Genomic DNA, 24,359 nt, shown 5'->3' on the forward strand with positions numbered 1-24,359 from the left:
GTGCTGTCTCTAACATTAGAACCAGGGCCAAAGCAAGAGCAAAGCAGTTCCCATTAGCATAGATGCCACAGAAAGTATAATGCAATCTCTGAAAGCAATAAAAATGTGGCTAATAATTGTAGAAAGAGTCTAGGCAAGAATACAGCTGGGGACGTGCCAAACTGACTGACTATAATTTGGATTGGCAGTTAGTCATATTATCTTGCCAGTCATTGATTACACAGATATTTGAGCTTTTTTTCCTGGTTAATATCAGATTTTTAATGAAAATTGGTATGTTTTTTATTTACATTCCAGCTTTTTGCAAGATTTAACTTTCAGCATGGAGGAGCCTGAACTGGGCCTCAACACACAATGAAGTATTGCAAAAAGCAGGGAGAAAAAATTTAACTGTGGCTCCTGGTCACAGATCCACACACATTAAAAAATTAAAAAACAGAATCAATCCAGAACAGAATTTTTTTCAATATGGTGATTGTAGAATGTCTTTCACCAGTAGCTGCCATTAGCACTTTGCCACTTGGCACTAACTCTATCTAGATACAGGAATAAAGATGTAGGAAGAAGAGTATGAGGAGTTTGGAAAAGAGGAGGAGGAACCGGATGAGAATATGATGGATAAGGAGGAACAGGGAAAGAATAAGGGAAGGTGAAAGACAAGGTAAAGAATGAAGATGAAAATCAGAGAGAAGTGTTTAGAAAAAGAATAGAAAAAATAAAAACTGGAAGAAAAAGAGGAAAGGGAAGAGGAAAAGGGGAAAAGGAACAAGAGGAGAAACAGGAAGAACAGGATGACTGGGAGAAGTGATTGGACTCAATGGTCTTAAGGGTCTTTTCCAACCTAAATGATTCCATTTTTCCATAAGCTTTCCATAATTTTCTATGTTATTGTTCTAACTGTTTTCCTAGCATGCAAAGTAATTACTTTTGGTTATAAGAAATTAGAGAAATGAGGATGCCTAATGAGAAGGGGAGGATTTCATTTGATTATGAATCTGAATTTTTGATCCTTGTGATTATCATTTTGTTGCTATGCCAGAGAACTTGGAAAGGTGACAACTTTCTACCAAGTTTTGTGGGATATCTGTGGCAGCTGGAGTACTATTGAACAAAATTTCATCAGATATGGAGAGGCTAATCATGCTGAGGACTGAGACAAATGGGGGCTTTGGCTCTTCATATTAAAAAAATTGCACTTTCTGGGAGACCAGTGTCTCCAAATGACCATGGTCATCTGCAAATGACCAAAGCTATTCATTTTCACTTCCTAAGGGTATGATGATATCCTCCAGAGAGGTTGAGCACCAAGGGGCTCAGTGGTTATAGACACCCATATTTCAGTAAATCACTGGAGTAAGAGCAGCGAACAAGGAATTGTACGCGACAGGTCCAGAGTGCTAAAGCTCAGACAATAAGTGAACTACAGTTACCATAGTGTGCCTAAGGAGACTTAGCAGGGGCTAATTAAAACAGCTGGTACAATTAGAGCCCCTTGGACATTTTCTCAGCCCCTGTGTCAGTGAGAGTTTATAAAAAGTGGATTTTTTTTCTCTAGCCACAGAGTGATTCCTCATTCCTAAAGACTTAGAGAAGAATGTATTTAAAGGCTACATTAGGGTTATTTAGAGATTGAAAATTTCATAGGGGGATCAGTTATACCGTAAATTCCCCTCAGACAATTATCAAAACTCTTAAGTTTTGTGAAATATGCCAAAACACAAGACAATTGAAGTGAAACATTCAGTGTTGGTGGCACAGAAAAACTGTCTGCCTGGAAAAAAACAAACATTAATTTATTTAAGCTCACAAAAAAAAAAAAAAAGACCTCTTCATTTGACCAACTTAAAAAAAAAAGAATCTGGGTATAAGTTACCAAACTTTTTACATGAAAAGTTATTTTTAATATATTCGTTGAAATCATCTCCATAAGTCTTCTTTGGTTTTCCTTTGAACAAGCGACTGAATCTTACTGGCATCTCATTTAATTTGGATGAAATCTGACCCTGTGCAGACTATGTCATGAAGTCGATGATTTTCTTCAATCACCACAATAAGAATGAACAGGATTTAGGGTAGTGGATTACTGTGCTGACCTTTGAAGAAAATGCAAATCCATAATCTCTCCTAATTTGATAGTTAGCTTAAATGTCTGACGGTAAAATCCCTGACAGAACTTCTAGAGGAAGACAGCAGTTTTATCACTTGCAATAAAGCTGCAGGCTCAGCTTTTAGTAAAAAATACATAAAAATACATACTTCTGCTTTCTCATTTTAGGAGTTAGTGAAGAGGTAGTAACAGAGGTGCAGAGCAGATCAAAATCACTCTTTACCTCCAAGAAAGATTAAGCCTTTCCTTAGCAGAATGGCTAAATACAGAGTCCCATATTCTGGAGGCATCCAAAGTGGTTTTCTAATGGATACTGTTTGTAAGCCTGTATTGTGAAGGTAAAAAAGACTCTATCCATGCCATATGTATTGAAGGTAAAGAAATCATCTGGAAAGAGAAATTAAATGCTATTTTATTTAACAGCAAACATATCAGTGCAAGGATTTTTTGTTTTCTTTCCTTATAACATTTTAAAGGGCACAATGAGTGCCCAAAGATATAACCTTAATTTTGTTTTTAAACATTACTTTGTGAACATATGGTAATTTTGAAAAAGTTCCAAGAAGGAAAGCAAAGACAAGACTATAATGTAAGTTTTTATTTATTTATAGATTCCCTATTCATTTCTACATTATTAGAATTCCTAATATTCCTTCAAAAAATGACAACTTGTAATGGTTTTCTCATCTCCAACAGAAATGGTGAATTAGGAATAAGTACAGACTAATATGATTGCAAGATGTTGTCATGGCAGTCTTTCTTTTTAACCAAGTCATGGAAGCCTATCTTTTTAACCAAAAAATCCTTTGGACAAATATTGAACTGATGATGTGAACATAACTGATGTCATTTTTCAGACTGATCACTTCCCTTCTTTTACTGTAGATATTTTGTTGGATGATGTCACTGATGGAGCACTCCACAAAGGTCACAGTGTGAAAATTTTAGTCACTATAAACAAGGGCTATAGTCGAGCCAAGGTAAGTGCATTACCCAAAGGTCTAGATGCAAAATTATAGCTATAGCAAATGCTGGAATATAGGAACTCAACTTTTTTCAGTATTTTAAGCCCAGGAACTAAAAGGAACTATCCTAAAGGTAACATCTCTCTTCTCCGTCATCCATGCTCAATACAGTTAGGCATTCCCCATAGACTAATGTCCTATGACCTCTTTCTGCCTTTTTGGTAGCTTAGACAATACCAATTATCAGTTTAATTAGTAGTGTAATGTTCTGGGACTTACAATCCCCATTTAAAAGTCATTATAAATCAGATCTATGCCTTGGACTCCTTTGTATGCAACTATGATTATGCTGCTGAGGTTATCAATTTGGAATTGCATTGTCATGTTTTCATGATCTGTGTTACAAAATATTATAGATGTGCAACATTTATTTATATTCATCTCTTTAAAAACACAGATATAATCAAACAGCAGAATCAGATATTGTATTTCCTTTTTTTTGAAGATGTACTGAAGTAATACCATGTATACCTATTCCTGGAGCAGAGATTATTAGCAACATCACATTCTAGATGATATTCTTTTTTTTTTTTTTGTTAGGAAAGCTGTGAATCTTCATAGAAAACTAATTAGCCCAATTTTTAGTCCAATTTCCAAAAATCTCTTTGCAGGATCAAAAACCACATGCATACCTGATAGGATCAATTGGAGTCAGTGGAAAAACAAAATGGGATGTCTTAGATGGTGTAATCAGACGTCTCTTTAAGGTAAGACACTGAAAAATTTACTTAAGTATTATTACAATTTTCTTTTTAACTTTAGAAAATTTCTGTATTCTTTGGGTTGTCTTGTCAAGTCTTTGGTTTGGTTTCTTATGCATAGCTAACACCACTATTAAGCTTCATTCTTAATGTTGCTGTTCTTTTTTTATGTCTGTAGGGGGTTTTCCAAACTGTTTTCATTCAAAAAACATTTTTGTGTCTTATATTTTTGTATAATTTCAGGAATATATTTTCCGAGTGGACCCGACTACTAGCCTGGGCTTAAGCTCTGACTGCATTGCTAGCTATTGTATAGGGGATGTAGTTAGAGCCCATAGCCTAGAAGTGCCTGAACTGCTGCCTTGTGGATATCTGGTTGGAGATAATAACATCATCACTGTGAACCTGAAAGGTAAAACCTCAAGAATGTTTTTTGCAGATACTGTAGAATTCTTCACTGCAATTCCCCATCCTTTCACAATTATTTTTCTTACACCTGACCTTTCTGTATTTTGTCTCCAGTTCCACATAAACTCTCTGTAAGACATTGTATAATACCTAACGCAGTGTGGCCTTTTGAGGGAAATCTAAGAATATCTCTGTCCTTCCCTGCCTCCCTGCTGAATCACAAAAAAAGTACAGATTTCTGAATAGTGGCAAAAAAACTAACACCAAAACAGAGATTGTGATGAGAAGTATTTATGCTTTATCCCTTTCCACAGGAAAAATTCCATACATTTCAAAAGTTCTAGGGATTTGCTATTGGAGGGGAGGGTGGGGCCTTCAGAGAACTTTACATACACTGATGTGACAACTGGTAACCCTTGTGGCTGTCACTTTAACCTTTTCTTTGTCATGGCTGCCTGTAGTGTCTGAAGCATATATCTTTGCCTCACTGAGCCTTCGCTTTACATTTACTTCAATTTCATCTCTTCCACTCATCTCATCTCACTACTACTGTTTAATTTTCTGGTGCTGTGGAAGGATGTCAGTATTTCCACAGTAAGTGGAGGTCCTTGATAGGGATTTGATTTAGGCAGAAGTATCTTACCTTGATTTCAGCATAGCACTGATGCCATCAGGTGCCAGGCCAAATACCTAGCTTAGCAAGGATGAAGACAGACCATTTTTCTTGTCTTTTGTTCCCAGGAGTGGAAGAAAACAGTTTGGACAGTTTTGTGTTTGACACATTAATTCCTAAGCCAATTACCCAACGGTACTTTAATTTACTGATGGAGCATCGCAGAATTATTCTGTCGGGACCCAGTGGCACAGGAAAGACCTATTTAGCTAACAGGCTGGCTGAATATATTATAACCAAATCTGGCAGGAAAAAAACTGAGGATGCAATTGCAACTTTTAACGTAGATCACAAGTCAAGCAAGGTAAGTTACAGTCAAAAAGATAATCTATTGCCCAATTTGTAATGACGATGCAGAGCAGATTCTATTAATTGGAGTACTCTTTTGCTGCTCAGTTAGCATTTTTCCTTCAAGAATTCAGTTTCCAGTCCCACTGGTGTACAGGGACCAGATCTTTCTGTTCTAAACAAACCTTTGAAGCACTGTGAAGGAAGTCTCAATTTTCCCTCTCTCAAGGAAACCCACTTTAAGGGGAGATACAGAGTCAAATTCCTATTAATTTAATATAAATTAAATTTTTGGAGTGTCTGTAATTCCTTTGTCAGAAGGTTCGCTATATAGTAATACTAGTGTAACATGCTTTTTTCTGAAGATAACATCAGCTTTTGTTAGCAAAGATTTCAAAATGGGGATTTTGAATTATTGTGTTGGGTTCGGCTTCTTAATCAGCACTGGATAAGTACAACTGTTGTGCTTTCTATCAGGAAGCTGACCATACTGAAATTGCCTTACACACTGTGTCACATTCACAGTGATTTACATAGCTTAGAATATCAGGCTTCCAGCATAACTACTGTGCTAGCCACAGATAATACTATTCACTTGCTGTCCTGAATTGGGTATATGCCTGACATGGTACCAAGGGAAAAGAAAATGAAGGGGCTTGACAAGAGCTTTCTGATTTGTACAGAACATAATGAATGCTAACATAATATAAGAAGGAAGAACATACAGATCCCAAAGGGGCAAGAGGACCATTCCAGTAAAAATAACCACTTTTCACTGTCTTTATGCAAAGGATTTGTGATGCCATTTACTTTGGCAGGGGAAGTGTTTATGTTTTATTGTTATACTATACACATCTATAAAGAAAATTGTCCCACAAAAGAGCAAGCTTTTGGATTTTTGGTAAACAGCCTGGTCTTTTGGAGTTTGTCTGTTGTTTTTTGGTTTGGTTTGGTTCCCCTCCCCATTTTCCTTTGTTTCTATCCAGATTTATATAGAACTTTTGATTTTCTAGTAAAAAAAAAGAAAAAAGCAACATTGTCAAATACCAAGTGCGTTTGTATAATACAGATGGTGCCATTCCATGGAAGAAATCCATAATGTTCCCCTAGAGACACCTGATCATAAAAAGGCAAAGAAAAATCTTTCTTGAAATAAAAAAGGATTGCATGTTCCCATAAAAGAAGAAAAGATTCTGCTATCCCTGATCCAGAAAGTAAAATGACAATAGGAACTTTGTTCATAATACTGAGCATTTCCAACTCTGACAAAATTAGATACCTCTAGAGATACAGCTGTAAAATTCGACTAGCCCAGATCTTCAAGGGCAAGAAAGTGTTGACAAAAATATTAAATGTTTTGATTATAAAACCCTCTCTTTTCCTCCAGTAATAAACAGCAACCAGACAGCTGACAGGAAAAAAGAATTTATGCAACAAATCTTATATTGGGCTGGGATATAGCATTCCCAAAAGGGCAGGCAGATTTTCAGTGGGAGTGGTGAAAGGAGGTATCTGAAGGAGCAGTTTAATACACCTAGACTGTGTGATAGTTTGGTGGGGTTTTTTCGATATATAAATGTGGCATTCATAAGAATGAAGGTCTAAAAATTAATGTATCTCAGCCCATTGCAAATGGCCTATTTATTGCAACCTATTTTCCTCTGGAGATATTTTACCAGCAAATTTCTAAGGAATGTATCCGCCAACTCAGAATGCTTCAGTCATTTACCTTATGTTTAGTACCTTTTTTTTTACCTATGTGGTTTCAGTGTTGCCCTGTCTAAGCAGCGTCTTCCTGCATGTGCAGATCCAGCTGAATAATCCACAGAAGGGAAATTCTTTAGCAGTCATTTTATCTTTCTAAATTTTTTTTCCACTAAAATTACATCTGTGGTCTAATCGGATTAATGTTTTCTGGGTGTTTTGTTTTGTTTTGTTTCTGTGTTTGTTTGGTTGTTGTTGTGGTGGGGGGTTTTTGTTAATTCTGCTGAAGGATCTGCGACAATACCTAGCAAACCTAGCTGAGCAATGCAGTGCTGACAACAATGGTGCTGACCTCCCTGTCGTCATAATTCTTGATAACCTCCACCACATCAGTTCACTAAGTGACATCTTCAATGGTTTCCTCAACTGTAAATATAATAAATGGTAGGTAGTAGCTCTTCTCTCTCCTTTCACACACATTTTTGCAACTAAAACAGTAAAAGCTCTTTGTTATTTTACAAAATAAAATGTCCCATTGGAAACTTAGGACTCCTGTAGGCTGTCTGCAAGGCCCTTATGTGCTTCAATAATTTTAACCCTCTTCAGCAAAGTACTTAGTTGTCTGCTTCACTTTATTTACATGACTCCTGTACTTCTCAGTTAGATGTAAATGTAACACAAAATTTAAGTAAGTACTTAAGCATTTGACTTATCCTTTGCACCCTGTCAGATTACACAAGCTCGTTAGTACCATGAGGACATTTTATGGTAGAATAAGAGTTACACTTTGTAATAGTGGAATCTGGGATAAATCATGACATGCAGAAACAGCTGTATATCTAGCAGACTTGCCCTTCCCACAGTTTATAGCAGTGCAGAAGTATGGAGTTTGCTGACTCCTTTATTCTCAAGCAAGACTAAAAATACTGTTTTCAGGAACTTGTACTAGCCTACAACATTGGTTATTTCTGCTGTAAAAGTGCCATCATAGGGATTTCCCTTCATAAAATCAGGGCGTGCAACGTCTTACTCATGTTGGCTTCTGAAATTAAAACACTAAGGTCTGCTGCAAAATTATGAATTACATTAAGACATGGTTGCTTATTTATTTCTTTATTATGGATGAATACTAGGAAACCAAAAATGTGCAGAGAGGGAAATCATACAGAAGAATAAATATTCTCCAAATATTTGAATGAATTCTCCCTCAAAAATATCCTACTGCTTTTCTCTTTTCAGTCCCTATATTATTGGAACCATGAACCAGGGAGTTTCTTCTTCACCAAATCTGGAGCTGCATCACAATTTCAGGTGTGTTCACCCTGTATGTACTGTGGCCATGTTTGCACAGCTCCCGGCTTCTAAGCCCTTCTTTGATAAATATTGATCTTGTGTCTCACCACAGCAAAGTATTTTAGTTTCAATGTCTCTCATCTGTTGATGGGTTTCTGAATGGTGTTGGGGAATGGTGAAAGAAATAAGATAGTCTGGCACCTCTAGCAAGTTGCCAAAGATGATTGCATTCCTGCATTTCATTTGTCTTCAGCAGTGTCTTGAATTCCTACTGGAACCTGAAATGGCTGTGTTGAAGTAGTAAGCAATAATGAGGTTTATTGGAGCAGTTTTATACTTGCTGACTAATGAGACTCAGAAGCTTAAGGCATTACTTCCATGTATATGTTTAAGAGGAAATAATGTATTTGCTGTTTATCGCTGCTTGACATTTATCTCTTCTACCCAGGTGGGTGCTGTGTGCTAATCACACAGAGCCTGTTAAAGGTTTCTTAGGCAGATATCTGAGAAGGAAACTGATTGAAACTGAAATAGAAAAGAACATACGCAATAATGAGCTCATGAAAATCATTGACTGGATCCCCAAAACATGGCATCATCTCAACAGCTTCCTAGAAACGCACAGCTCTTCAGATGTAACCATTGGTGAGTCCATTGGTGGAATTGTTGGAAATAAGGATGCAAGCTGAACATTTTAGGGATTTGTGAAGGATATATTGTTCTTTTAAAAGTTGTCATCTCTCAATGGGAAGTACAACATAGGTGTGGAGAATTCGTCTAGTTGTCAGCAAAACTGACATAAGAAATAAAATTTAATGAGAGAGTTTGTATTTCCTGGTATTTCTTCCTTCATTGCTAAAGACTTTCAAGTAAACCATTACAATTTTAAAAGATTTTTTAAATAAAATTACATCAATAGCAACTTTCTTAATCTTAATTTTTTCTTCTGCTTTCACAATGCAGTATAATTACAGCAATAAAAACCCTTGGACCTGGTGTCTTTTAATGGAATAACTATGTTAACAAAGAAGTCAACCTTTTATATAGCTTTCCATAAAACTTGTAAGTGTTCATTGGGCCCTAAAATTAGATAAAGGGATACTAGTTCATTTTTAATAACAGGAGACTGATAGTTTCTTTACTGTAGTCCTGTATTAGTACTCTCTTCTCTTGAGTTTGCTCCAATACTATTATTTTAATTCTGCAAAGATTGTCTTTAATGTGTGTTCCACAGTTCCACCTTTTTTAATACACAATTTGACTTCTCAGGTCCCCGTCTCTTCCTCCCTTGCCCTATGGATGTTGATGGCTCCAGAGTGTGGTTCACAGACCTCTGGAACTATTCCCTGGTGCCGTATCTTCTGGAAGCTGTGAGAGAAGGTCTTCAGGTATGTCATTTGTTTCCTAGAAAATTTTTGAAATTCTTCTCATAGGCTTTCTCCAAGCTACTTTAAACCATTGCATCCTGGTATGAATGCTGTTGCATTTGCAAGGAGAAAATCTTTGGAGGGATTATAGAAATCAGCTCAAATTCCTTTTAACCTGCTCTTACTCTGATGTATGATTGCTTTGTCTGCTCCAGCACCAGTATCTTCTATTTTATGAAGTGGGTTTCTCCTCTGTGACTGAAAGAAGGTGGGTTTTTTTCCACTGCCTAAAGAGTTCACGGCAATGCTAAATACAGGTCAGATTGTCTCCCTGAGTCAAGGCAGTCTCAGCCTACCCCTGCATGGAAAGGTCAATAAGTCCTACACTGCTGCAAGAAAATAGCTTTGGTCTGTGTATTCCTCTCCCACCTAAATACACACGTAGGTACACAGGCTTGTGGAGAAAAGCTTGTGAACAGGGATATTTTCATAGAATCATAGAAAGGCTTGGGTTGCAAGGGGCATTAAAGATTACCTAGTTCCAGCCCCCCTGGCATGGGCATTAAATCAGGTTGCTCAGAGCATCATCCTTAAACACTTCCAGGGATGGGACACCCACAACTTCTCTGGGCAACCTGTTCCAGTGCCTTACCGCCCTCTGAGTAAAGAATTTCTTCCTAACATATAATCTAAATCTCTCCTCACTTAGTAAAACTGTTTCCCCTTGTCCTATCACCATCTGCCCACATAAAAAAAACTTTGCCTCTTAGTTATAAGCCCCTTCAAGTACTGGAAGATTGCGGTGAGGTATCCCCCGAGAGAATAACTCTCTAGGTTATCCCAGAGGATAGATTAGGATTTCAGACAATTCCACATATTTGGAGCAAACCTAAATCTTGACATTAATCCCTTCTTTTGTCTTTCTATCTTTTTTCCCAATCTTTATTTGGCTTTCTCCCTTTTCCTTTTTTTTGTTTATGCACTGCAATTCTATATCCTCTAGAAAGATGCTTTGTGGAAAGGCACTTTTTTCCACACTTGACACTGAAAGAAATTACTGTACAGTGCAGAGGGGATTGTTATGGACTAATCAAAAACTGTGTAGGCAGCTGCAGTTTTTTTATCACCTTTTATTGACACAGTGACATCCTGATGTGATGGAGGTTTAGAATCTTGCCTGTTGAATATCTCATGCTTTCCTAAAACTGCTTATCTCTCTCAGACTTACAGAATATTTATGTCTTGTGCAGAAAACCACCAAATATTTGATAGAACAGCAACAGTAAGATTAACAGCACTTGTTTAGACCAGCTATAAAAATGCACTGATATTCTTCATACTCGTATTTTCCCAGGTATACAGGGTAACTGCTTAAATGAAAACTTCAATTCTGGAGCAGATGATGGCAGCATATAGAAGAACATATGTTTGTTTAAACTGTACCAGTTTTTATCTGCTTTGGATAGCTTTCATAAAATAATGTTATTAATAATAAATAGAAATATTTTATATTATATAATTAGGTGTTCCTGGAACTAGGGATGAGTAGAAACTGCCTTTCTAGCTTGGCACTTTCCAAACTCACTTGTCAGGCACAGAATTTGCAAGCCTTGCTACAGATTCCAGAAAAGATTTCTTTTCTGTTAATCTCAGATGAAGGGAAGTGCTGTCTACAGCCTGGAGTTAGCCTGCTACCTCCATAAGAAACACTTCCTCTTGGCTTAGTTAGGCAGATCCCTGTTGTAGCAGCCTAGCCTCAGTGTAGGGCAGAAGGAGCCTGAGTATCTCTGTGCATAATATAGGGAATTTGGCTGCCTAACCTGAAGCTCTGTCAGCAAAGGCCTGGGAGCAGGTGTTGCAGTGATAAGCACATCTGCCTCTAGCACTAAAATCCTTCCATGTTTTACTCCCTTCAGGAGTGCAGCCTATCTAAATCCTCCATGAGTGTATGCCCTGCCAATATGCTGTTCCGTGGATTGCATGAGACTGAGGCGGGAGAAATTACAGAAAGCTTAGTCAATGGCTCCCTATCCCAATGTGTCATTGTCACAGCTAAAGGAAATCTTTAAAGCAGCAACGAAGGGGTTCTTGGTTAACTTGTTACTTGTGAATAGCAATGTAGAGATGGCTGCATTTTAGTGAGGAGGCTACCAGACCTCCTAAAATTACAATATCCTCATTCTTACTTCCTCTGTCATCCTTCCAGATTTGTAAGCATTTTGCTTTTTCATAGTAGGGAAAAATCTATTCCATGAGAAGTTCTTCTGCATTCCATTTTGCTAGGAGAAGCGAGCAATCTGTACTGACACTTCCTAATTCACTTTAAACAAAATCCAATTAATGTGAATGCTTTAGATAGGTCTGAGTTAATTTCACTGACATACCATAAGCAAATTACCTGAAGGTCTCATTTCACATTGTATCAAGAACTTGTGGCTCTCACTGTTGTCTACAAGTATCAGTAGTCATGAAGTGCTTTTCAACTTGCAGCCACTCTGTGTGTTGAAGAAGCATCAGTGCAGATGGAGTTTCCTGAATGTCTTATATATATGAGTGCTGTGCACATTTGAAAGCAAAGCCCTTTCTAAGATGGTTGAGGTGTTTTTGATGATTTTTTTTCCTGCTGTTGCAACTGGTACTGAAAACTCTGTAGAATACTTACCTGTTTTATATCCATAATATAGATGTACGGGAAGAGGGCACCCTGGGAGGATCCCTCCAAGTGGGTAGCTGATACCTATCCATGGAGCTCTGCATCTCAACAACATGAGTGGCCATCGCTACTTCAGTTAAGACCTGAAGATGTTGGTTATGAAGGTTATGCATCAGCAAAGGAAGGAACAACCTCTAAGCATGTTCCACAGACTGATACAGAGGGGGATCCCTTGGTAAGGTTCAAACTTTTGGGAAAAGACTTTTCAGGATGTACTTTACTGTCACGTGTGAAATTGTACACTGTACAGCAAAAATCTACTGTGCACCTGTTCAAAAATGGGCTTTTAAAATGAATCCTACTATAATTTATTAAAATGTTGAAAATGAAAGTAAAATCTAACAGGAAGGCAGGTATCATAAGCATGTTAATATGTCTCTACATTGTTTGCACTTCCTATCTGCCCAGAAATGTCTTCACTATTACAATTAATTAATTAATAGATAATTATATTATTCATTATTATAATGTTTGAGCACCACTCTTCAGCAACTTATTAATCAGGTTTTATTTTAAAAACATTTTTCTGCATTGGGCAGTCCTTTGTCTACATTCTACAAATGAAGGACCAAGATATTCACATTATCTAACTTGTCAATCATATAGAATTTAGTGGAAATGGAAATTAGGCAGCCATCCTTCCATTCCTCAGAATATTTCAAGATAGCTGATGACTGTCCTAATGTAAAAGGAATGCAAGTGTGGTGGCATTAAATGATAAGAGGTTGATTTCCCTCATTGTCATGTATTGCTTTATTTAAATACGATCCCAGACTTTTGGGTTTACCATTGCCTCCTCTGATAATGGACTATTAAAGTGCACATGTTGAACTGGATAGTGTTTTCTCTGCGGATTGCCTTTATCACAATTCAAAATACCATTTTAGAGAACTGTATTTCTGGAATACAGGCAGTCCTTGGAAAAGATAATTTCTCAGAGGAAAACGCTTTTAACTCTTATCAGTGCTAAAAAAATGGCTCCTCAGCTTTATTGTTTCATATTCAAAACCAGACCTTACATCCTGAGGACGTGTAGAAAGTCACCTAATTTCCACCCATCTCCCAGTCCATAAGCTTTCAGATGACAATTTGACCCTGTGATTTGGGCTGCCAGTGAGTGTATTGGATGAGCCTCCAACACAGCAAACTATTAAGGTGAAAATACTTGGGCAGCTTGAGTTCAGTGTCCCATCACCCCTGGTCCCTGCATGTTTTGATCAGCATCTGTATCTGACTAAATATCAGAAGCTTGAAAGTTGTGACTGGAGGGCTTGCTCCTGCCTCCAGTGGAGTTGATGGGGAGACAGACACTGCATTTATGGAAACAAAACATGTCATGTGCAGTCTGTATTGAACACCCATCACATGTATCCTGTATTCACAAGCATGGATACCTATTAAACCTTCAGCAAAAGCTACCTGATAGTATTAAACACTGTTGAATGCCTAAAGGAAACTTTACAGTGCAGGTTAAAACCATAGAGATGTAAGGATTTCTGAGCAAACTGGAAACAGGGGCTTAAAACACAAACAGATAAAAATACCTTTATGGTTTTTCATTGCCTTTTTTTTCTGTAATGACAGCATATTTGTTTCTTGGAAAACACTAAAGCAATGTCAATGTTCCTTGCAGTCCTGAGCGTGCTGGCAGAAGTGATTCATCTATAAATAAAATCCTGATCATTACACAAGAGTTAGCCATCAAGCATCCAAGTAGTTTTCTGGGGCTTAGTGCTGCAATTTGATGATTTTTCAGATTTCAGGCACCAGTAATCCTCAAATTTAGTAGAGGCTCTACTCTCCTGGGTAGGAGGATCTGTTGCTGCTCCGCTGCTGAGGTCAGCCCGTTGACAACAGATGGGACTCTTTTGTGAAGCAGTTGGCCTCAGTCTTCTCCTCTCACTCCCTCCCCATCTTTCTCTTGTAGAGGGGGTATGTTACTGTGATTGTGTTTTCAGTTCCTTTTCTAATGTAGTGTGCCTACACCATCCAAAAATTATCTGGAAGCTTGACAGTCTCCAAATATGGACCCAGATGTGCAGCTGAGATATGGCTTCCTTCCCCTGCCAGTGTTGCAGCTGCAGCCAGTCTCACCCCTCAATTAAAGAGAGTTAGCAGGCAGTTCCATTGTATCCTTCTGGCTCTTTGGACCTCTAAACTTCTATTTAAAAACCAGAAGGCAATGAAAAGAGTGGCAGTAGGAGCTGCTAACACCCTGCCCTTTCTGAAATCCTTTTGTATCGTCCCTCAGCTAGATGTCAGCACACCTCAAACAGCAAGGGAGCTTAATTAAATTTTAACACAGTCACTACAGTATTAAATGAGATGAGATTATGTAAACATTGCTTTCTTCTTTCAGATGAATATGCTAATGAGGCTTCAAGAGGCAGCCAACTATTCGAGCGCACAAAGTTGTGACAGTGATAGCACCAGCCACCATGATGACATTTTGGATTCATCCCTTGAATCAACTCTCTGAAAGGGACAAATCTTGGTGGAGGATTATGGTAAAATCTGTTTCCACGAGACCACTGCCAGTATTAAAGCAGCATGCCAAGGTCCCTGAGTGAGAATGGTGTGTTGTAGGTAGGCAGGAGACATAATTCTGCAAAGTCAGGAAGAAAAATTGAAGTGGAAAGCTTGAATTAGTTTAATTTCAAGGCATTTCAATACATATGGAGCCAAGTGAGACTCCATTTGTCAACTGGAAAGTGCCCTAGACCAAGGGCATCTAAGCAGATTGCACACGTGTTAGCCAAACTGGATTTTTTTTTCCCTTTTCCTCTTTCTCTCTCTGTCTCTGTTTCTCTGTACAAGTTTGCAGTGAAACTTCTTTGGTTTTTTTCTCTTAGTTTATTCTGAGGCACTGCATGAATAATGCAGTCTTCTAATTCTCTTCTAACCTCTGTTGTGCCACATGGTGCTGGTCACAGGACGGCAGCGGTGTTTGTGTTGTACACTACTGCCCATTCCAAAACGAGTCAAAGATGATAGTAACTCAGAAAGCACAAACAGTATTGTGCAATCACCAGAAAACATGACTGTGATATGCTGGATAAGTGCCAATTTAATTCTAACTGCCATGGTCATGGTGATGCGCTCCATCAAGTTTTTAGTACACAAGTCACAGATTTTATAAAGTTCTTTTTACCACAAGGGTCTTTTTTAACCACCTGCCCACTCCTTAACAACAGTTTTATACCAATTATTAACCAACACTGATAAAAGGCTTTTTAGGGCTTCATTTGTTTGAGCCTTTTCAGTGAAAGAAGGAACATTTCTTATGGTGCTGTCTCACTGCCTTAAAACAGATTTCTAGAACAGTTTTACAGTTTGGTTTAATTCCTAAACCATCGGTAATTTACACTGTTTTTTTCTTCATTTACTAATGAGAAAACATCAGTAACATAGTAGCCTCATACCTGTATATCATGATTTTTTAAAGTAATGGATACGAGAAAGAACAGTTGCTATATAATATTTTTATCTTGTGAATAGATTGCTCTGCCTACCCTCAGAAATACACAAGGAACCCAAACCCACTTCTACTGCCACTTAAATGCTGACAAAATCAGCTCAAATCCATTTAGTCCCATGGAATGGAATTTTTGGAGGATAGATGTTTTGAATACTTATCCAGCAGAGCTGGATACACTTGATGCAGCATGAGCACAAATATATGGGTTTTTTTTCCTTTTTCTAGTTTCAGCATGTTGTTTTGATTGCTATTGTTGTACCTGAAGAATTCAGCATAAAAGAACATTGAAGCAGTGATGTCCACTGTGGAAGAGGAAGAGTTTATACTGTAAAAGTGGGTTGGTTTTGCACAGTCTATTGGGTGGGTATTGTAAATATTGAAAAAAACAAACAAACAAACAAAAAAAGAAGCCTTGCACAAATCAAATCAAAAACAAACAAAAAAATGTATTTTATTCTGTTGGTGTTAAGAGATGTTTCACTTGCTGAGATTTCCCGTATGTTGCAAACAAATACAAGAATGCATACCTTAAAACCTGTTATTACCTGGTGTGTTTGTCATGTACTTACAGTTATTATGACTATGCAGGAGCTATCAATGCTACAGTCAGCACTTTTCACTATCTATATGAAGCAAATGCATTTGGGGGGGGAAGTCTGAAAATGTTATAAGTTCACATGTCACGGCAGGCTACGAACAGATTGCATTCAGACTGCTCGGAGTAATCGGAAATGCTCTTTTACCATAAGAGGCGTGAGGTTGAAATAGGTGCACATGAACAAGAAGGTACCTAAGGGCTTTGGCATTGTGTAGACATGTACTGTACACCTCCATGGATGTCACCTTCAGGATGTGTATCTGGTGCTATTAACTCCTTGTGGCTGCCCTGTGGTCACTTGCTGTAACTCAAAGAAATCAATGCAGTTTCCAAATGGCACTCAGCTGCATCGCTGAATCTAGAGGTTCCTACACGGTGCTACTGCCCTAATAAAACTCTGAATTTATGCATGTAGGATTCAGTCAAACCAACATCATGCCCCCCAAATCTAGATCCATTTCTGATGCAAAATATTAGCTCATACACCTTGACTGACTCAAAGAACTCAAGCAAAGCTGCTCTTTCTTGTACCTGTGCTCTGAGTAAACCTGCAAATCTTTTCCTGCCATGTTCAGCTCACAAACACACAATATTACATATACAAAACTTCCTGCAATACATCTCAGTGAGTCCACCTAGTTTACAACTCAGAAATTGTTTGTGAAGCATTTGTCTGTACACATTTTATATTTTGTACATTTTTGATGTAACATATCATGTAAATAGACAGAAACAGTGAAATAAATCATCTGAAAATTTTTGTAGTCTTTGTAAAACCCTAATAATAAGTATTTGGTGTCATCGGACTTAACTGGATGATGTATTTTCTATTGGTTTATTGTTCCTCTAGCTTGTAAACCAGCTTGCGTATATTTTTTTGCAGGTGTGCACACTGTATCTGTCTAAATTATTACTTTGCCATTAAAGTGGAATTATTTATTGAAAACACAGTCTGGTGTTTTTGCAGTCAGGACCACTCAAGAGTTAGATGTTATTTCCAATATAAGAATAGATAAATAAAATTACAAACTGAAGGATGTGATTTTTCTGTATTCAGCAGAACTAATCTCTGTAGAAACAAAATTTAGTACTGTTTCCAGTTCCTGTGATTCAGCATGATTTTTGAATGGCTATTTCCTTGGTGGGAACAGGTTGTGCTGTTCAGAAACAACTTTACAGTCTCCCCATTCTCAGGATTATTTTAAAAAACAAGTCTGTTGATTTCAGTGGTGATAAATCTGTCCAATGCTGGTGCAGTATTATGCCTTATTTTCAAACTCAAAAGACTTAGAGGTGCTTCCTCAGCAGGTATACATCAATACTGTTTGATAGAAAACAAAGAAAGAAAGTAGAATTGTGTTAGTCACCTAATCACAGACTTTGAGGTTGAAAGAGATCATTGTGCTCCTGCAAGTTGCAGCACCTCAGCTCTAAGTCTCAGCAGCAGGCCTGTAATTTCTCCTGAAAGTGCAATCTCTGTGAAAAGACCTTTAGACATATCAATACAGAGTAGAAGATGCAGCATCTCGCAGATAATATGGGTAATTATTCACTGGGTGGTTTGCTTTTTTTAAGGGATTTATTTGCAGTTAGATCAAGAGAAAAATATCCCATACTGTGCTTTGTTATGCCTTTTCCTCTTATGACAAGCCAATCACAATCAAAACATCTTTTACAATTGTCTTGTTTGTCTTTTTGATAAAACAGGGAGCTTGCTCTTTCTTAACTTTTCACGATAAGGCATGCCTTTCAGATCTCAGCATGTTTTTTGCAGGACTTTCTGACTACTTTGTGATTTATCAGAGTCCACTCTGAAGTGTGGGTATGAGAATTCCATGCAGCATTCCTGTGACGGTTTTACATTTGCTATAAACAGAGCTAATATCACCTTCCTACTCCCACTTCATATTTTCCCTGCTTAGGCTTCAGGGCTGACATTCACTTTCTAATTGCATCATCCCACTGCAAGCTCAATTATCTACCAAGACCCTGATTTCTTTTCATGTTGTATCATTTTGAAATACTTAGCCCAGTACTGTCTGTATAAACTATGCCCTTTCTTCCTTAGATGTGTGAGTGCAAATTTATCTGTATTAAGACAGGATATTCCAATAAGCCCACCCTACCAAAGGATTCATCTGTCTAATTTACAATTCCATCAGCTTCCATAATTTCCAAAAACTGCTAACTTTCATTTTACTTCGTCTTTCAGTTTGTAGGTAAAGGTAATAAGTTATGTTTTGTCCAGAGCAGACTCCTGTTGAATCCTGGTAGGACCCTCCATGAAGATTTCTGATTTACAGCTACATTGTTTACAGCTACTCATGCCATGGGTATATTTGTATTCTAGTTAATGTGGGTGTGAATATCAGAATGTCATACAAAACCATGTGCCTATAACATTATAGGAAGTATGTGATGAGTCACACAGCTTCTCCATCACTATATGTCTCCGAGGATGGATTAGATTAGCTTCTGTTGAAAATTACATATGTAGAGACGATCTTACACAGAAAGAGGAATAGACTAAAGCGATCTCAGTGTGGCTTTCATATAATTCAGTGCTGCAGTCTTTGCATTGTCCAGCTGCCATTACTTAACAGAAAATAAATGAAATTTAATTGTCCAGCTCATTCTGTGTCTACTGCCTCAGCATGTCTACCTGTTAACCTTCCTCCGAAGACTTTCTTGGTGAACACCCAGATTCCTATGACAGGAATGGGATAGTGCAGCCTCAGAAAGAAAGCGTTTTTAGCAAAGTATTTTAAACTTTGCTCTTCCCTTCAGAACTCATTTTTTATGCTATCATTAGCTAGCCACAGTGTTTCCCAGCATGAGCTTTTTCTTGATAACTGAATAATGTCACACAAATTAAATCCTACCACTGAGTTTGCAGTGCAAGAGTTCCAGATGCACTACCATGGGAGAAATGTAATGCTGTTAATAATACTAGTAGCAGAAAATAGAATCTGTCATGAAAGATAAATTAGCTAAGGTCCAGGCCATGTGATCTTGCCTTTCTACAGTAAACTGCATTTACTGTTCTTTGTTCAGTTGCAACCCTAAACAAATGCTAAATGATAAATAGCAATGAGTAAGCACACTGAATGAAGTAAAGTCCTGCCTCTAGTAACAAATTTCTTAAATGAAAAAGTGTTTTGCTTTTGTCAGTGTATTTACTTGTTTTGCAAGCAGTTTTCATTAAATTAGATTGTCTAATTTAGGAAACTAAAATGCATTTTGACAATTAGATGCCAAAGCTGAAAGAAAAGGCACATGGTAACAAAAAAAGCATTTACATGGTGACACATAACCAGCACTAATGATTTTATCATGCCATAAATGGATGTCTCTGACAGAACAAAGAAGCAGACCAAATACACTGTATTTGTGTGACCAAAGCCCGAGGACTTAGTGAACTAAACAGTAATTTAAATTAATGAACTGTATTTTAGGTCAGTATGCTGACTAATAGGTCAGCTGCTCTCTGCAAGTGCAATGAAAAGACTAATGCAGTCTGAAAACAGACTCTTCAGTGCAGGTAAGCTGTTCAACTAATTTAGGCTACATGCAGTTTGAGAGATACTGCTTCTGTACCTCAGCTACCAGACAAAATTGGGTGGCAAAATGAATAATTTAGCTCCATCATTACCACACTCTTCATATAACTGCCGTGATCTTTAGTGTACTCTCTTCCTGCTTATCCAGGTCAAACTAGTGGCACTGTATTGGACTAAGGGTACAGACTAATGACTGTGTTTGGGGAAAGTCACACTGGGGGAAAATCTTGTATCTTAACTGAATTAACATTACAGGAAATACAAAACCTAAAAGCTATGAAAGAAAACCTTGTTGTCTTATTAGTAATTACTATGATTAATCTCATTATTACTTAATGTCATTGTATTACTGCTTTTGTAGCGCCAATGTGCCTCAAATACTTTATAAACACTTTTCTGGTAAAAACAAATTCTCTTTTCAATTATAAAATTATATTGCTTGTTTGAGAATTGGTTAATATCTTGTATCAGACTACCAGCCTATTTAACAAACTACATCCACACACAGTAGATTTCATCTCTAGCCTAAGGGTCCCTGAGATTAAATAACGTATTTAGTCTTACTATGTAAGACTTACTGAGTAAGTTGTGTTCTTTATTTTCCATCCTGAATATAATATGAAGCATGCAAAGCACTTTCCTAATTTCGACTTCAGTGCCTGCAATTTATTCCTCCATAAACCACCATCTTCAGAGGATAAGATGGTCAACTAACTGCTGCAAGATTCATCTGAACATTGTTTGTAGCAACTGTGCAGAGTATTACACTCAAGAATTATAATGTAATTGCATGCTTAGGCACAGCATTCAGTAGTTTGCCATATTGCCAGCTGCAGTGTTCTCTGAAGCTGAATAAGACCTTCAGACCATGTTGATAACCAGAATGGAGGGAGGCCTCCTCCTTTTCTGGAGTGGGACAGCTGCTGGCAATAAAACCTAACTGCCTATTTGTAGCTGCAGGACAATAGAAGATTACTCTACTTAGAGAAAGACAGACAAGCTATAACATATGTTACAGGGCAAGGGCATGCTGGAAAAAATGGTTCATACTGAAAAAATATCACTGTCATTCAGCTGTCGCCATCCCTTGCTGAGTATCAGTCAGGTAACTTTTTTAATTAACCATAGTGTTATTTTACCAGGCATCAAGATATTTGGGGTTTTCTGAACTATACACTAATCAAAATGTAAAATATAAGGCTGAAACTTAATATATGCTTAATATGAGCTTTAGAACAAATATCTATGGTTTAAAGGCTATGTTATATTGAAACTCTCTGCCTAATCATAAGGGACATACACCTGTCTCCACAAAAACCTCCATGCTCAATAATACTCCATACTCAAAAATGCTGAGTCATGTTCTTGTCCTTCCTCTGGGGGAGCAGGATAAAGAGGAAAAGGAGTTTCTGGTTCATTTGCCTATTTGCATTCACACAAAAATCCTCTTGCTGCTGATTCTCTTCCCTCATTCTTGTTAGCAGAGTTGCTGAATATCAAACCAGGAAGGTCAGGAATTTTCCAACTAACAGAGTTGTCCTTTGAAGCCAAAATGGTGCACCAAATATCATAGTAAATAAACTTTGAATGTACCACAAGCAGAGAATATTTTGTCCTTGTTTCCTGCCAGCTCACCAAGCAGCTGCTTCAGAACCAGAATTACAGAGATCTGCAGCTCAGGTGAAGTTTTGTTTAGGACCCATAGTGTGCAGCTTCTTGCTGCAGAGTCGGAGACAGGAATTCAGCTTCTTGCTCTGCTGGATGCTTCTGGCAGCCCTGGATGCTCCTGCTGCAGCCAGAGTGGGTAGGGGATCCTGGCATCCCTCTGATGCTGAAGAAATACCCAGCACACCACTACACTCAACTCCCATGGAGGAATATGTCCTAAAGTTGAAAATGGTGTAAAAGCTGTTAGGATATGTGGGAGGGGAGGGGACAAAGCAGGCATTGCTCTGATCTGTTTCAGGCAATATGAGCAAAACCACCTATTCTTTCTAGAATGAAAGCACAGAGAATTTCTTTCTAGTGGAATTTTTTGAATAAGCTTTTACTGAAATTATTTCAAACACATACAGACACACACAGAGGACTTTACTGTAGAGGTAATTTCTATATGAATCCAGCTTTTTGGTGTTAACATGAGGTCCTTAACTGTCTATTTAGACTGCAGTGGCAATGGTAGCTTTGTTGAGGCAGACTTTGCAGCTTGCTCTGGGAACTGCCATTCCCAAAGAAAGGAAGGAATGTGCTCAGAGAACTCCAAGCACTTGGGTTTAACCTTTTTTTTTCTTTTTTTTTTTCTTGGATCCTTTTTTAGATAAGAAAATATCTCCTGTCACCATCAGAAGGCTTTTCCCTCTCTCAGCATTTTTTAACTCCCCTCTCTGCCCTTCTGCCTTTTAGCACATTCCTTCTTCCTCTTTTGCTTTGTCATACATGTTCCTTTTCTCACCGCTGTTCTTATTGACACTCAGTTTGGCTCCCCTTCTCTTCCTGACACATTTCACTTGTCCATCTCCTTACTCCCCAGAAGGCTGCTGGCTGCTCAGAGCGTGCAAGGACAACATCATGTCCTTTTCTGGCTCTGAATGCCAAGCATATGCTGTCACAGCTGAGTAGTGTGCAGTGATCACAATTCAGTCAGCAACATCCCCTCCCAGTCACTGCTTGAGTGCTGGCTGTTCTGCCAGTGCCATGGTAAGACCCATTGCAGCAGCAGGAGAGGCCAGCAGGCTCTGAGAAACCTAGTACCTTACCCCTGGCAATATGTTTGCAGTGAAAAAGCTGAATGACTTGCGAGGTTATGGCCCCTTAGTGCTCCTGTTGATTTCTCTATACCACCATCTCTGATGACTGAGGAATATTAAGTTAAAAAACAGCCTTTCACTGTTTTTGGTACTCTGACAAAACTAAGTAGCTCATATTTTGTAGCCTAGAGGAAGCCTCTGTGGGATGTAAAATGTGAGACATCCTAGACATTATCTAGGATACAGGATAGTGGGAGCAGAGGCTCCAAAACTCTTCTTCAGCTCTCAGACTAAGTCTTTCCAAAGGAGTTTTTTCTCTTCTTAATGACTTGCTAAAGGAAAAGAAGGATATTTGCACTACCACTTCTGTGACCAAGAAAGGTAAATTTTGACTGTAAAAAATGGTAGAATTTCAATTCAGTTCAGAAATTACAAGCAGAAACATCTCATCTTAAAGTGAAGCAAAATGTCATTGGCAGTTTGAAAGAAAATTAGAAATAGTCATGTTACTATAGTGATATTTGTTATGTAGTCATTAGCTCTGGGCAAACAGAGAAAACATTTTTCCATGGTTGTCACTGGAGTTATAATAATCAGATAATATTGTGTAGTACTTTCTTAGTGCTTTTGAAGCATCGTCTCGAAGTACTTTACCAAGGTCAGAATAAGCATTATTATAAAGGAGTGAATGGGAAGGACGTTTCATTAACAGCAGCAGGGTGTAGATGACAATATAGCACAGCTTCATGCAAGGAAGTGTGTCTCAAGATGCTGATAATGAAGAAACCCCTGGAACTGATTGGCATTCCTACTATCACACTTTATTTTTGAGGGTGTTGTACATAATATGTAGCTTTAGGTCATTTTTTGAACTGTTACAATGTAAAATACTTATTTCAACAACTGAAAAGTAAGATTCTGGGAACGCCTTTTAGACCCGCATAGTTGCTCCTAGAAAATAAAAAACCTTTTGTTGTCTGTGAGAACATATGCAGTCATATATCCACATATGGAGAAAGAAAAAGGAAAAAATAATCTTTGGATTTGGGGACTTTTTAAAAAATAATTTCACAGAGCTGTTGATGTTACTTAATTTGTGAAGGAGCCTGAATTCTATTTTCAATGATGACTAAAGGCTACTTGAAAAGACTTTTTATTATCCTTGACAGTCTTTAAATTTATGGTAGTTTGTGACAGTTTTCCTCAAAATTTCTATGCTTACAATTAAAGTGAGAAGGGTAAGCATTTCACCTGAGAGTCCCAGCAGCCTTTGTGTCTTTGAATTTGAAATTTCAGCTCTCCCAACTGGACTTGGAGGCCTCCATAGCTCAGTAGAGCGGGGATTTCCATGTGCCTTTGGGAAGCAGAGAAGACTAATCACATCATATACTGTGATCTAATGTTATATCTGCAAATGAGATTTCCAGGCAACTGCTAGACATACAGTTTTGGATCCTATATTTTTAGTTTGAAAACAGTAATCTTAGATATAACTCATTTACAGATTAGTCTAGTCCAACCAAAAGACTCCATTTCATTAGGGCACTGTTGGGCAGACATTCCAGCAGCAGCAGCAACTTCTGTACCTCTATTAAACATGTTCAGCCTAGCTGTTCTCAGGAGATGGCAGCAGTAGCATTCCTGAATTGGCTGCAATAATTTCCATTTACTTTGGGGGGCGAGAGGTGCAAAGCAAT

General features: G+C 37.9%; 1 protein-coding gene across 1 annotated transcript in view; it reads left to right on the forward strand.

Moving 5' to 3' along the window:
• Window positions 1–17,319, forward strand: part of NAV3 (neuron navigator 3) — a 253,471-nt gene extending 236,152 nt beyond the window's left edge. The window contains exons 30-40 of the mRNA XM_017804448.1: window positions 2,993–3,087; window positions 3,744–3,839; window positions 4,077–4,245; window positions 4,983–5,218; window positions 7,196–7,350; window positions 8,146–8,217; window positions 8,648–8,844; window positions 9,469–9,587; window positions 12,251–12,454; window positions 14,639–14,786; window positions 15,983–17,319. Of these exons, the coding sequence (XP_017659937.1) occupies window positions 2,993–3,087; window positions 3,744–3,839; window positions 4,077–4,245; window positions 4,983–5,218; window positions 7,196–7,350; window positions 8,146–8,217; window positions 8,648–8,844; window positions 9,469–9,587; window positions 12,251–12,454; window positions 14,639–14,758 (1,463 nt within the window). The 3' untranslated portion in view covers window positions 14,759–14,786; window positions 15,983–17,319. The remainder of the gene's footprint in view (window positions 1–2,992; window positions 3,088–3,743; window positions 3,840–4,076; window positions 4,246–4,982; window positions 5,219–7,195; window positions 7,351–8,145; window positions 8,218–8,647; window positions 8,845–9,468; window positions 9,588–12,250; window positions 12,455–14,638; window positions 14,787–15,982) is intronic.
• The last annotated feature ends 7,040 nt before the right edge of the window (window positions 17,320–24,359 follow it).

Source organism: Lepidothrix coronata, unplaced genomic scaffold, assembly GCF_001604755.1.
Source record: "Lepidothrix coronata isolate B3197 unplaced genomic scaffold, Lepidothrix_coronata-1.0 Scaffold9, whole genome shotgun sequence".
Lineage (NCBI taxonomy): Eukaryota > Metazoa > Chordata > Aves > Passeriformes > Pipridae > Lepidothrix > Lepidothrix coronata.